At 31.5% G+C, this 16,543-nt stretch overlaps 1 protein-coding gene across 7 annotated transcripts in view; it reads right to left on the reverse strand.

Moving 5' to 3' along the window:
* Window positions 1–16,543, reverse strand: part of LOC114939677 (prominin-like protein) — a 41,649-nt gene that overhangs the window by 11,058 nt on the left and 14,048 nt on the right. For 6 of the 7 annotated variants that reach the window (XM_085483565.1, XM_085483564.1, XM_085483567.1 and 3 more), the window contains exons 2-5: window positions 2,135–2,402; window positions 849–1,201; window positions 446–567; window positions 335–358 (exon numbers count right to left, since the gene is read on the reverse strand). In XM_085483565.1, the coding sequence (XP_085339691.1) occupies window positions 335–358; window positions 446–567; window positions 849–1,201; window positions 2,135–2,402 (767 nt within the window). The remainder of the gene's footprint in view (window positions 1–334; window positions 359–445; window positions 568–848; window positions 1,202–2,134; window positions 2,403–16,543) is intronic. The other variant, XM_085483566.1, reaches the window with a different exon arrangement.

Here is a 16,543-nt window from a genome sequence, read left to right on the forward strand (position 1 = left end):
TAAGGATCAATTCTTATTATAAATCTAATCGCTCGATAAAATTCGGTGACATTAGTATTTTATTTCAAAAAGCCTTATTATAAGCAAACGAAAGCCAAGGCAAGTCTTGTACAAATCTACCGTTTCGATACATTAAATAGTCGCTATTTTCAATGCACTTGGACCTCGATATAATGTGTACTCAAAGATAACAAACGTCTCTCGAGATTGTTTAGCATTTTCATTTTTTTCTTTAAATTAATTTTGCTATATGTATATATATCGAGGAGTTCTCCGAGAGCATTTTTATTAAATTTTAAATTGTTAAAGGATTTCTTTCACTGTAAAATCATACCTTTGGAAAATAACGGTCCATGTACTGCATGTAAAGAAGGAAAAAATATTCGTCAGATAATTAGCTGAGGTAGCTAACAAGATAAGAAACGAGACTCATGCGTCTACTTACCTTATCAAAGTCCACTTGTACTGACATTTGATTCACTTTGTAGTCGTGAAGAACTCGCTGGCACTTGTCAGTTGTGCATGCAGCCAGTGTGTGGAGAAGATTTTTCTTGACGCCACGAACAACTGTAAGAGATTATTACAAATTAACATTTTGTTTTTAAAGGTTCTCGTTTCACGTTAAAACAATCCATTATATGAGAACAAATTATTTCTTGAATAAGGTATAACTAGATTTCATAAATTTACCTAAAAAATATGTATAGAAAGCAGCTTAATTTTTGTTTGCGATTTAAATCACTTGATATAAATTGAAAAAAAAAAAAGAAATACATATCAAGGGTATCAAACAATTTTCTAATTTTATTCAATAAATGTTAAGATGAATAATTAGTCGAGCTACGTACCGATGTCTAACTGACTGGCGTTTGTTCGCAATTCCTGTGTTATTTTATTCATCAGTCTCAAATCCTCTCTGATCGACTCTAAGCCCGCGACTATATCGTTCAGATTAGTGAGGGAAACGGCGTGTGAGTATTCCGCTAGTTGCTCGGTAACGATTTTGCCGCTGGCCTGTAGAATATTGTTGAGCGTAACTTCTAATTCCTCGGGATTGGTTTTAAGCAAATTGTCGATCTCTTGCTTTGTGGTAGTCAAGTAGAGCTTGACGTCCTTCAGACTAGTCTTGGCGTTGGTCGGAAGCTCTCTGGTTCCCTCCTGCATGTACTCATTTGTCACGAAGGCGCAGACCACCCCGAATCTGATCCGATTATTATTTGTTCAAGTAATTGTCTACATTTAATTTCATCGGCTAAAAACAGCGAATCGTTATAGAATAATTGAAAAATTGCATCGTCGAATTTTATACAAGACTATCTTTTAAATATAACTTCTGAGTATAATATTAATACCGCATATTTAATGAAAGCGGATTAAATTGTTATTATTCGGACCGATTAATTTCCAGAAGACAGAGAGAAAAAATAATTGTAAAACTATGCAACATACGATGCGTCGATATATTCATTAATATTTGCAATAATAAGAGGAAGCAAGCGTGTTTTGGAAATTTCCAAATTCCTTTATATTGCTATTCGAATATATGGCATTACTTTTGTTTACTTTTTAATGTTTCCATATAACGTAAAATGTTTAAGACAACACTCGAAATTGAATGTATTACACTGAAAAAATATTTGTAAAATTACATGATTATGCTGGGTTTTTTTAAACCCAGAATAATCAATGCAATATTACTCATATGGAAGATTATAGATTATATGTAAATTCATATGAAATATATTCTTATACATTTTCAAGAATATTCCACTGAACACGGAATTACACATATAGAAAATGCTAGTAATGTGCAAATGCTATATAAAATAATGTTATAAATAAAATTGATAAATGATAAACTTATAAAAATAAAGTTCTAATAAAGTAATAATACTAAATTTAAAATAACATGTAATTTTTGCATAAAAATAGTGATTTTACCTATATTTTTTACATATATTTTTACATTAATATGCATTTTCACTTCAAAACATTTGGAAAACAATTATAGTGATAATTAAGTAATTTTTTCAGTTTTGAACAAGTAATTTTCAAAGAATTTTTTTCAGTATAGAACAAACGTTTGTGGAATGATGTCTTAAAAGTTTGGCGAGTCATGTAAAAAAAATCTTACAGTATAATAGTGGCGACTCCTATTAGCACGATGCTGAGCATAATTTTCCTGCAATGATCGTGCTTTTTGTCGAAGGGTTGACTTCGAGCACCGCAATGACCCGCGCATCTGCAGCAACAGAAGAAGAGACCCGCGCAGGGGAGAATAGCTGCCAGGAGGAGTCCAATCAGAGCTAGACCCGCCAGTCCTCCATAATGCGTCACTATGATCTTCCATTCTTTCAGAGGGTCCGCGAAAGCCGGTGCACCGTCAACCAAGTTGATCATACCTGGGGAACAGAAATATTCCGTCTGATTATAAAGTCTCGCTTTCGGTGAATATTCGTGTTCGTGAAACAACTGACATTTAATTAAGAGAAACTGGCTGCAATCGACCCTGTTACATGCATAGCAAATGTCAATCTTTCACTCTGCATTTTGTAGACTCGATGTTTAAAAAAAAAAAAAAACAGCGCATTGCCGCAATCGAGTTGAATTTCTTGGCAGCGGTAAAATCTCCGCAGTAAAATTCGCAATATGAGAATTCTAAAGAGCTGCTTCAGCGATTTGTGTAACTCTCGCGTACATGATATATCAGCTCGTATTTAAATTAAAAATGGTCACGAGTCTCGCGAGAAACGAGTTCTAATAAGGGAAAGCAACCCCTTTTCTACTCGACGATTCATAATGTATAAAAAAAAGCAGCTTCGAACGTGCGTTCTCCATCGGAACAGCTGATAGTGTGTTGCGTCCTTCCTCACGAGTGGGGAGAACCGGGCGAGAGAACGGATAGAAATGAGGACGCGTCAAATGTGGGTCATAGGTCAGGGTGCCGGAAGGGTTGCCAGGTCGCAACGGAAAACAACGAGGACGGACGGCGAAAATTTATTTGCCGGATAATGCAAGCCAAGGAAATGGGTCAGAGCTCTGCTTGGTGGCTGTATGTTTTAGATTGTCGGCCGTAGCGAGCTGAATCGATCTACATCCGGTGATTCTATGCGCTTTTCTACGCTCGCGTACGCACGCGCGATGCAATCGTGTATGGTTGCGGCTCGCAACAAGATTTTTCACATCGGGGGTGAATCGGAGAAAATATATTCCTCCGCGCAATTTATCTCTTTCCCTCTTCCTACCCTCAGGAAATTTTTGTCCGGCAAGTTTTGGCGGAAAGAGTAATGACGCACGAAATGATCTAAATTAATGTTTGCGACACGTTTGATGCTCTAAGAGATATAACATGTTCGATTTTGTGTATAACGAGATCGTGACACTCTCTGATGGACCGCTCACGCGCTCTAGAAATCGCATTTGTCGCGAATCACTAAGTGCATCTTATTCGGTGATGCGTGAAAGTATTCCTTTCTCTTCATTTTCTTATTACGCTCTTTCTCGAGAAGATGTTAATGTTCCGATGCGACCGCAATACTGCAAATTTCTGCGCAATAATGTATAATGATGGTACTTTATCATTTCTATATAAAAAAAGTTGATAATTTAAATGCTCCTAAAATTTCGATATTGATGAAATTCTTCGAAAAGCAACTAAAGTTTTTAATTTGATTCTAATTCAAAAAGTTTTGATTAATAAGAATACACGGAAAGAATTTTCTCTTACCATTTACCCTGAAAATCATTAATATATTTTATACGATAAAAGATATTAATAATGTATATATAGTAAATTTTACTAATATACCATATTGTAATATATATTAATATTTTTTATTACAGTAAACATATTAATTAGAAAAACTCTTATAAAATTCTTTCAATACCATACTGTCCTACGATTCCACAATTTTCAGAGTGAATTCTAATAGAAAATTTTCTAATAGAAAATTCTCTCAGCATATACAGGTATATAAGGAAATAAAAATATAAAAATTAATGTAAAATATTTTACTCTCTATAACAATTTTTTTCATTTCAATTAGAGATAAATTTATATATTGCACATAATTTTAATTATGTCAGAAATAAAAAATATGAGATAAATTCTAAAAAGCCTTTAAAGTATCATTATCTAAAGAAATTAATTTTGATTAAACGCAGTGAATTTAATTAATTTAGTAAAATGACTAAATTCTGCCAAATATTCGTCTAATTGAAATTACCACGTTTCTCCAAAAGCATATCTCGTTTGCAGAATGTCAAATCAGAGCGGAGGCAATGTCAATCAAGTTCCATGAATCATGGAGAGGATTTTGAGGACGACTCTAGTTAGCGATAGACAGTAATAGGGCACACAAAAAGAATAGATTGAATTCGTTAGGGAGCAGCATGTATTCAATGTTGGATAAATCAATAATAGCGGAAATTTTTAAAGGAGTTACTCCGATCAATATTTATCACAACAAAAAATATAATTAATATGTACATAGTAAATTTTACTATGTATATAGTAAAATTAATCGAACATATATTTTTATATTGTATTGTGATAGATATTAATATTTTTTATTGCGGTAAATATTAATCAGAGAAACTCAAATAAAAATATTATTAATATCTACCCATTAAATATAAAATATGTTTGATTAATTTTACTATGTACATGTTAATATTTTTTATTGTGATAAATATTAATCAGAGAAACTCTTATAAAATTCTTCCAATACCATATTGTCCCATAATTACCATAATTTTTCAGAGTAAATTCTAAGAGAAAATTCTCTTTGTGTACAAATAAGAAAAATAAAAATATATTTTACGGGAGTCACTGTTTGATGTGTCACATTCTACTAAGCATCAAATAAATTTATTCATTATTTGAATAATTTAGCTTTAAAGATTCGCACAATTTTTGTCAACATGTCCAAAATTGTTGGAGAAAATTTATGGCTATTTAGATTCTTGTAGTCTGCCGACACTGATCTATAAATAAAAGAAGCGTGTGATGGATTTCGCTATGATAAGCAGGACACAGTGTAGAGATGTTTCATGGGAGATTGAAAAATCTATAATTTATTTTTGGCGCAGAAAAGGACGTTAGTGACGTCAACAGTGCAATGTCCGATGATGAAAGAAAAGTATGTTTTCATTGAGGTCATCATAACTATGCAACGAAACAATAATAATCATAAATCTCTGTAAAAATTTAAAATTTTTTAACAGTTCTCCAAATACTTTAGATTATTTGGTCGAAATGAGAATAAATTTTAAAATCATTAAAATATTTGCATCTCTCGTATTCATTCTGTTATTTAAACACGACATGAGAATAAACATGTTGACAAACGCAATAAATTGTACAGATATGTTTTCAGTATGTCACAAATGCAATATTATATTTTGTTACATAAAAGCATGTAACGTAATTGTATACGTGTTGCAAAATCGCATTACGTAGTTAATTTTTCTCCGAGTTGCATAATATTAATTTTCGATTCGGGAATAGAAATATGCCGGAAACATGTTATGGTCGACGAAGATGTATGGTCTTCCTGGACCGAATTTCAAGAAACTAGGACACTACTGCGATTCAGCATGAAAAACGATCCCACTCTTGAAAATTTGTCCTCCTTTGCGAGAAAACGACTCTTGGTTCTCGCAGAGAACTTGTCGTAGTTTCCAGAGCAATAAACAATCGTTTAGATTTACGACTAAATTCAATGACCTATTTTTATTTGTAATTCGACTCTTCATAGGACATGTATTATATATGTCAAATATATTTTAAACAATGCTATATTTTTACCGTATACATATATATTATTGAATTATAATAACAACAAATTAATAAGAGACCTGCGTGTCTTTTTAGAGACCGATCAGAAGAAATTAAAAGCATGTCCTTATAGAGTGTCTATGTATGGAGTGACATATGTAAAGTGAATATTCTATCGACAAACCGGCAAACCAGTGCAATCGTGCAACTCACGCCAGACTCACTGTCGTCCAGGTAAGGGTTTCGATCGATTTTCCGCAGTCATTGACCTCCATGGTTACGTTAATACCGCTATCGTTGTCGTCAAGTTTAGGTCGTGGTTTTTTAATGGTTTCCACATTAATATAATTATTGATTAAATTCTGGATTTTCTCCGGATATTTTAGAAAGAAACGAAGTTTATTAATACAGTCTTTTGTTTATACGTTTTGTTTTGCGCTTTTTAATTTTCCCTGATTTCTTGATAAAATTGCAATTTGACAGTCATATTACAATTTTTTATATTATCACTGTTGAATAAAATTACAATTAGATTTATCAGGTAGTTATACGAACTATATTTTTGTGCAGAATTTATTCACGAAGATGGTTAGTTATGAAGTAATTGAAGCGCAGATTCAAAACACCCTTCTTCGCTTTATTCAGAACTTTCTAGCTTCGATAATCCCGGTAGAAACTTCCACCATTATCCTAATGAAGAAATCCATTGTCACGGTACAGCAAATATTGCTATATATGCAACGTTCTGATTGAATCAAATTATTATTTTTTTTACGTCAAAACTAAAACGATAATGCTGTAGAGATTTTTGGTTTTATATTAATTTCCAGACACGCGCGTAGGTTTTATGCGTGTATAAATCAATCGATTTCTCTAAATCAAAGTTACGGTCTAATTAGCCGCGATTCTCGTTTTATCGGCAAAAACCGGAAATGATGGGAAAAGGTTTGTGCAATGCAATTAAATAGCAATTAACTTCTATTGGCGCGCGTTTCCGTATATAATGAGGTCGTTCGCTGAATTTTTTTTTCCAAAGCCAATATCTGCGAACAGTTACGATTGATCATATTGAGATAATTAAGTCGAAAATACTGCGGCAAAATTAGCAATTAATTAACCCTTGACATCGACTGGTTCGCGTTAACGTAAATATTTCGCGCGAGTCATCTACATAAATCAAGAAACAGGAAGTAATCGCATCCGGAATATATTATATTAGGGTGTCCAGCAGACACAATGAAAAAGATTCCCTGACTTTTTCAGATTTTCCAAGACCAGAAATTAATTTTTTCCCTTACTTTTTAGTATTATTTTTTCCAAATATATAATTTGCATATATCTATATGATAAATCAATTAAATGTTAAATCATGAAATCCTTATAAGATATTTTTGTCAACAATGAAAAGGTTCGGAAGTTAAAATAAAAAATTTTAATCAATTATACAATCTGCGCATTATGTACGATAATCGAAACAAACATGTCACTATAGACTATTTAAATAATCACCTGTTTTTATTTATATTATATCAATTTTTTTAATTTCGTTTCTATCAAACACATTGAAATAAAATAATACGACGATGAAAATATATAACAAACACGCTATAGATGAATATATTTTTAACAACACAGAAAATTAGCTGGGAGTCAAGGAAAAGTTTATATTTATTTAATAAAAAGATTCAAATTTTCGAGGCAAATGTAGAATAATGTGAAAAAATTTAGATAAATAGTAAAATTTCTTGACTCTTTTCCCTGACAATTTCAGATTTATAAAATTCCCTGAAAATGCCCGATTTTCCAGATTTCCCTGTATATATAGGAGATATCTGTAGACGTCTCATGGGAACTCTGTATCGTCCCTTTAAATGTCTTACGAATTTATATAGAAGCGATTAATCGATCCCTCGACTATAGCAATATGTCGCTGTAATTTGGCGTAAAAGAAGAATGCGAGCGAGAATTGCTGGAAAGTCTGACAATCGATTCGTGTTTAAACGACAAATGTACGGACGATAAGATTTAGATAAAGCTCCCTCGCACATCTTCCTGTTAAGAAAGCTTCGGTGTTCCAGAAATTCCACCACTTTTCATTCCTTTGCTTTTCTGGTCGTCGCATTTCTCACCAACTGTTTACTTCGCCAGCCCGACAACACGGATCACACATCTCATTATTTTCAAGAACAAAGAACACTCGGCGCGTTTTTTTCCAAGCTTCAAGCGAAAAGGGAGGAGCAGGCTTTTTTTATTATTTTCGCGAGCAAACTCGCATATGCGTTTCAGAAACACTGTGCCCGTGGAATTATATATGCTGCATCTTTTCCTAAAATCATCCTGCACTTTTTCATTCCATTCGGAACAAGAGCAAAAGTGTACTTGAAGAAAAGGTTGTCATACATCCATGTGGCGTGCATCTGTATGATTAGAATTGCAGAATTTTGTCCGCGTCGCGGAGACGCAATCGTCGACGAGGGAGGCTGAGAATTTCAGTCAAGATTCATGATTAACAACAGAACAGATGTCGGCAAGTTCAAGTTTGTTATTATAGAATTAAAATAAAATTCACACATACACACAGAGATATGAAAAGAGTTAGTAAGAGTCAGACATAAATATCAACAAGATTTATATTTTTAAATTTCTCTATACACAGAGAGAATTTTCCTTTAGAATTTACCCTGAAAATCATAGTAAGAATTTTAGAAGAGTTGCTATGATAATATTTATCACAATAAAAAATATTAATATGTACCTACATAGTAAATTTTATTATGTACATAGTAAAATTAATCGAATATATCTTATTGTGGTAGATATTAATATTTTTACTGTGGTAAATATTAATCAGAGAAACTCAAAATTCTTTCAATATCATATTGTCTGATTACTAAGATTTTCATAAATTCCAATAAGAAAAAATTCTTTCTATTTTCAAATAAGTACAGAAAAATTTAGAAATAGTTAGTCTAATCTAATCTAATCTAATCTGTGCTTAAATAATACCTGAGTTCGTATTTATTATTGCATTCTCTAATGCATTTTTAATTCGCTGATATTTGTATTTTATATTTTTATATATATAAAATTTCTAAAAATCAAGATTGCTATTAACGTCATATAAATTGCATCTTAACCAAAAAAAGGAAAAAAATTCGTTTGTACACTTTTTAGATGATTCATCCGAGATGTGATGATCGTGAGTATATTAGACAGTGTAAATTCGAGTTTAATTGCGCCTTCTCTTGAAAGTATCAAATACAGTTGATCGCTTTTATTAACTTCTCCGTGGCCCTAATTGCGCCGGCGACTAACTGATGTCCCAACTGGAAAGTTAATTTCTGCATTATAATCATAACAAGACGAGACGATGACGGCAACAAACCGCGTACCGTTGCATTTCGTCATAATGCATCGCTTTTCTCCGCGAACGTAACATATGTAACGATTACGCACAGTACGTACGGTACTGGTCATTAATCTGCAAAACTGCTTAACGGAAAATTGACCTTCGGAGGAAAAAAAACGAACATATATAACGTGTGAGGTATAGACAGTGCCGGATTTACGCATAAACTAGACAAGCTGCAGCCTCACATTATAAGGAGCCTCCTCGACAAAATATAAAAAATTAAAAAATTTTTTATATATTTTTTGTTAATATAAAATTGATATTAAAATAATAAAAATGTATTTTGTCATGGAATATTTTTCTATTTTTTATCAATTATGGTTTTTATGCTTATATCATCATAAAACATATTTATTACAATAGTTTCGTGGCCAGCCGAAAAGAAATTATAGTTTTCCTATTTTAGTTAAAATATCGAAAGTTGTTTATTTTGTAACTATGGAGATGATACGTTAATTCCTTCGCTAGAATAGTTGTATAAATAAATATAAAAATATATAAAAAAATACATTTGCATATTATTGTTCGCAGCGTCCTGTTTTTTTTTACAACTCTGCAAAGAGGGAGAAGGGAGATGCTTGTAGAAAACATAAGGTCTCTTTAAGATCATAGCTTAAGGGCCATAAAAGTGTAGATCTGACCCTAGGTATAGATACGTAACTTCGAGTATTCGTATTCAGAGTGTCCAGCAGACTCAATGAAAAAAATTCCCTGACTTTTTCAGATTTTTTTTCAAGACCAGAAATTTATTTTTTCCTTGACTTTTGAGTATTATTTGTTCCAAATGTATAATTTGCATATCTATATAATAAATCAATTAAAGGTTAAATCATGAAATCCTTGAGATATTTTTGTCAACAACGAAAAGGTTCGGAAGTAAAAAAAAATTTAAATCAAATATACAATCTGCATTATGTACGATAATCGAAACAAATATGTCACTATATAAACTATTTAAATAATCACTTGTTTTTATTTATATTATATCAATTTTTTAAATTTTGTTTCTATCAAACACATTGAAATAAAATTATACGACGATGAAAATATAAATTAACGAACACGCTGTAGATGAATCGATTTTTAACAAAGAAAATTAGTATGCTGGAAGTCAGGGAAAAGTTTATATTTATTTAATAAAAAATTTCCAATTATTGAGACAAATGTAGAATAATGTGAAAAAATTCAAATAAATAATAAAATTTCCTGACTCTTTTCCCTGACAATTTCAGATTTATAAAATTCCCTGACAATGCCAGGTTTTCCAGATTTTCCTGACCGCTAGACTAGAAAAATATGTAACTTCGGGTATTCGTATTACAACAAACTCATGTGATATTATTTTTTTCTCTCAGTTATTTTTGTTTCTCTAATCATTTCCATTTTATCGAGCCAATTTCTATACATGTGTGTTATCAGAAACGAGCGTTTCCTCTGCGGATGTTGACTCACGGCTTGCCTAATTGCCACTCGCGCATTTAATTGACTCTTCGTGATGCTTTTTCGGGAGTTGGCCGAGGCTCAAGAAAAATTCGGCGCGTGACACGAGAGGTTGACGGACTCTCTTCGATCTGACGAGAGAAAGAATGAGAAAAAGAGAACGTCATTTTTTTAGCTTATTTATCTTCGCGTGAAAGATAAATCGCGCTTAATGCTCAATAATTACGGTTATTCTAATGGTTGTCATCACGATATAATTATACCCATAAAAGCTCGACACTTGATAACAACAGAGGAAAATGTGGATCGATTAATGCTGTTCTGCTGTTACGTCTGTAACTTAACTGTAATTTACACCGACGTCTTTTTCGCGTCTCGTCGCGATTACGGTACTTTTGTTCACGCGACACCAGTCGCACTTATAATTCCTGTGACAGATAAAAAAGATGACGCACGATCGACGTCTGTTAAAATAAAAAAAAAAATAAGAAATAATAAAAAATACAAAAAAATAAACATTAAATAATTAAATAAAGTCGTCAGTGATGAATAAAACCATTAAAAAAATTTTTTTTGAGGGGATTGGTGTAATAATTACAATCTTATAGTAATTATAATCTTTTTGTTTGCGGTCGCATCATGCTACGTTTGTCATCTTTTTTATTATCACATGTATTAGCAATAAATTTTATTACGTAAAGAAGATACCGTATATTTTTTAATTACACGCGCCTCTGATTTTTCTTTCGAGATAAGAATTTCGTGCGAGCCATAAAACACAGGAGAGAAAACGTTCACACGGCTATGCATAAATATGCATTGCGTTCGAGCTTAATTGTCGAGACGCTGACCCGAACTAACTTGATGCCCTGATTAAAACGTCGACGGTCTTGTCAAAGTTATTGAGTAATTTAGATCGCATTATCTTCTCTTAAGATATCTCGAGAACAAAACGAACCATTTTCTCGCGAAGACGAAACCGGAAAGTGTCATCAACTCTTTGTTGCGTAAAATAATGAAAATAATTACTCCTTCTTAATTAAATCTAAAGATTTCTCTCTCTGATTGTTAATAAAATTCAAGCACTTTTGGATACGGATACGGTGTCGTTTTCAACAAATGTAAATTATAACTATCTCTTACAAGCGAGAATTCTGCGCCGTTATCGGATCTCGATAAATTAAACGTTAAATTAACGAGTTGTCGAGTGCACGCTTCATCGATGTGCGAAACTAACTCGTGTTTTATTGGAACCAATGAGCGTAGGAAAGAATGTCGGAGTTCACGGAGTGCATGCTTATATCGTGCGTTAAATAGAAATGTTCATGGAATTTTTAACGAATATTGATTAAGATAATAAATCATATTACGGTATTTATATCAATATAAATATTATATTTATATAAAATTTCATAATTCTAAGTGATAAATATAAGGCCAACTTATCGAGCTGAATATTCGAGATGTTCAGTCAACTACCATTTATTACATGTATAAATTATAAAACTACAGTCATTATATTAAAACTAACGCAAATTACAATCATTCTATAAACGTTTCGACCGCACGCGGTCTTCTTCAGTATAATTATTGAAATATAAATTCTTACAATTCACATAATATCGAAATTTAATTATAGTTATTCAGAATCAAGAGTTTTTGAGTAATTAACGCGTGTTTCAATCCCTCCTGTCCAACAATGTTCGCCTCGATATGATCCCTGATTTTGTTCAGATCTCGGATAGTTTCATCGTTAATATGCGAGAAATTAACCCGTTCCGTAGGCGCTGCGATTTATAAAAAATTACCGATCAACGCATGTCCAAATTATAATATGTATCCCCTACAATTGGTAGTATGCTTACCTATCATCGTTCTTCTTGATAATTTTGCTACTTATTAACAGTTATTAAGGATGACACATAACAAACCAACAATACAGAAAGACAGCTCATTTTAAGATGTCTATTGCTATCACATCCACTATTTTTTAATAAAAATTTGGAGTTAATTATTAATATACTCAGAAGCAATGGTTACCCTCTTGATCTGATTTTTAACAAAATTAATCATCGGATAGAACACATCATATCTAAGGGGAGCATTATAGAGAGACAGGCCAACATAGAAAGAACAAAAAGTATAAGAAATGACTCGGTCAATAAAAAATTCTTTGTCATTCCGTATATAGATGGGATCTCAGAAATGATTGTTTCCTCGGTAAAAAATAAAAATTGTATGGTAGGGTATAGATGTCTCAACAAACTGGACAATATTATTAAAGCGCAGAAAGATAAAACTAAACATCCATGCAATTCGAATGTGGTTTATAAGATCAGTTGCAATAATTGTAATGCATCTTATGTAGGCCAAACAAAGAGGCAATTGCAGACGCGAATAAAAGAACATAAAAATAATATTAGGTTGGACTCAACGAAACATTCAGTAATTTCTGAACACATAATAAATGAACATCATACTTTTAATTGGGACAATGTTAAGATCATAGACAACGAAAATAATTATTATAAAAGACTCATTTCTGAGATGCTACATATCAAGGAACAAAAAAATGGACTAAATTTAAACAAAGATACTGAGTTACTTAGCGAGTCGTATTTTGATATTTTGGATATATTAGCGAACAAGAAATAATAATAGGACAAATAGGACATTAACGAGTAAAACATAGATATTAGATCATATATAAACACGCACGCTCTCCGATCAAGTAGAGTTTAAAATGAGCTGTCTTTCTGTATTGTTGGTTTGTTATGTGTCATCCTTAATAACTGTTAATAAGTAGCAAAATTATCAAGAAGAACGATGATAGGTAAGCATACTACCAATTGTAGGGGATACATATTATAATTTGGACATGCGTTGATCGGTAATTTTTTATAAATCGCAGCGCCTACGGAACGGGTTAATTTCTCGCATATTAACGATGAAACTATCCGAGATCTGAACAAAATCAGGGATCATATCGAGGCGAACATTGTTGGACAGGACGGATTGAAACACGCGTTAATTACTCAAAAACTCTTGATTCTGAATAACTATAATTAAATTTCGATATTATGTGAATTGTAAGAATTTATATTTCAATAATTATACTGAAGAAGACCGCGTGCGGTCGAAACGTTTATAGAATGATTGTAATTTGCGTTAGTTTTAATATAATGACTGTAGTTTTATAATTTATACATGTAATAAATGGTAGTTGACTGAACATCTCGAATATTCAGCTCGATAAGTTGGCCTTATATTTATCACTTTGTTTTCAATATACGAGCGACAATTGTATTAATTTATTTTTCATAATTCTACTTCTAACGTTGTATTTCTCATCAATAAGCAATTATTGAATAAAATTATTTTACGTTTTATCTATATCGAATGTCACATAAATAGGCGAATCAATTTTATCCTCAGAAATATCGCAAGTTTTATTTCTGAATATATATATATATATATATATTTTTTTTTTCTGAGAAAAAATATATTACATATGTAATACATATATTACATATGTAATATATTTAGGAATTATTTTTTTTCGCAGTTTCTATTGCTAACGGTACCAGGATTTTCCCGATCAGATAATAAGTTTCTGCGTTTCTCTTTCAAGGACTCCCACATAGGGGAATACATATGTATTAATTTCCTGCCATTGTGAACGTGAAACGTCATATACAACAGGAGGGTTGACGAGACACGAATGTAAAATGCGGCGGGCATTGCAAGAATAATGTCAAAAAGGATCGTATATACGTCAAGTGACGTCTGCATGTTTCTGACGATAATGCGACAAGTAATAATAAATGGTGCCCACCCTCGCGCGATATGCATGAAGAAAAGAAGATGAGCCGTCTCTCGCGAAAATAAGAATAGGACGATTTACGAGTAGCACTTTGAAAAAAAAACGTTTACAATAACTGTTTGTACAATTGTGGAAAAATTCTTCGACAAAAATTTATGTAAAGCGTAATTAATATGAATTAATATTCTCACGTATACTATGATTTTTTTTTAAATTATTATTTATGGAAATATATTTAAAGATATATATATATTTTAGTAAAAGTGAATTACAAATTTATACGGCGGTTTATACTTGAAATATAATTTTATATGTCACAAATTTACACAGTAAATAATTAAAACACGCAAATGATTTTGTGAATGATACAATTTCTCTGAGTCTCTTTCTCTTTCTTTTATTTTTTCTCTTCCTCTATACGGAGCAATAAATGTGGCGATAGACTTAACGATCGAAAGAAAGATATAGGGACGTTATTTTCTGAACGCACCAAGAACAATAGCGAATAAATTTATGGGTCCATTCTACAAAGGACCCTCAAGCCCTAAGATTTTATGAACGGACTCGAGACTCCATACCGTTTCGACGACAAAACTTAGTCGGTTAAGAATGTCGCACGTTCGTGTAAAAACTAGTATCTGCGAACCGGATTCCCATTGTTACTATATAAGGCTCTTTACGAGCAATTATGAACACCGCAACTATATGATCGACGATTAGTGGACAAAGAGAGCACAAATGTCGAAAAAGACATGTTTCGTTATATTTGGACAACAATTATGTGCACACATAGAAAATTTTCTCTTAGATTTTACCCTGAAAATCATGATAATCGTGGGACAATTATTGTATTGGAAGAATTTTATATAAGAGTTTCTCTGATTAAATATTTATCACAATAAAAAACATTATAATATCTATCACAATAAAATATATTTGATTAATTTTATTATGTACATAGTAAAATTTACTATATACATATTAATATTTTTTCTGGTAAATATTAACCAGAGAAACTCTTCTAAAATTCTTAATTTCAATACCATATTGTTTTACGATTACCATGATTTTCAGGGTAAATTCTAAGAGAAAATTTTCTCCATGTACAGACTGTTTAATATCTAATATAAAAAAATTTTACAACAAGAATTTATTTTATTAATGATGAACTTTTGCATTAATTGAGAAGGAAAGAGAGAAAGCGGAATCTTATCAGACTGAAGTCGTAGTTTGACAGATCGAGACGTTTATGTGAAAGGAATCTCTAAATTCAAGTAAATCAATTCAGAGATAAATGAAACTTCGTAAACCTTGAAGTATTTCAAGATAGTCCGTAAAATTCAATTCACAAATTTTCAATGGCGTAAATATACGAATAAGCTTATTATCATTTTCTCTTATTACATTTTTCAATGATATTAAAATAAAAAATAGAACCGTCAAACTTATTTATTTTATAGACAATCTTTGTTTAATTCTGATGCAAAATTAATTTCTAGATCATTCTGATTTTTCAGACTAAATTTTGTAATATTACACAAGATATATCTTTCGCTAATACGAAACTAAATTAACAATGGATAACAAACTATATATATAATAACTGTATTATTCTGTTTCAGTCAATGCGTAATAAAAAGTATGAACTTTGTTATAGCTATAAAAAAAACGAAAAGACAAGAGGAGAGAGTGATATCATAACAAATGGATCACAATGTCTCAAAGGGAATATACAATTATAAGTTATAATAAAAAGAACTTATTCGACAAGCAAACGCGTAATATGCATATTATGACATATGCAATATGCATACACTCTGAAAAAAATTTGTTAACTTGACAAAACCTTTTAGCTAAATATTATGTGTATATTTTGTTATTTAAACATATAGAAATATTTAAATTAAATATAACATATTAAATCTAACGAAACTTATATTTGACTTAAATACTAATATATGTTCAATTAACGAAATAGTAATTTAGTTGAAAGGTTTAGTCAAGTTGACAATTTTTTTGTCAGTGCACGTGGATGTGAGCTTTCTTTTTCGCTCGCCACGTCTGCGCTGAAATAATCGGCAGTTCTCTT

The sequence above is a fragment of the Nylanderia fulva genome, unplaced genomic scaffold (genome assembly GCF_048542155.1).
Source record: "Nylanderia fulva isolate GAGA-0341 unplaced genomic scaffold, ASM4854215v1 Scaffold26, whole genome shotgun sequence".
NCBI classification, from domain to species: domain Eukaryota; kingdom Metazoa; phylum Arthropoda; class Insecta; order Hymenoptera; family Formicidae; genus Nylanderia; species Nylanderia fulva.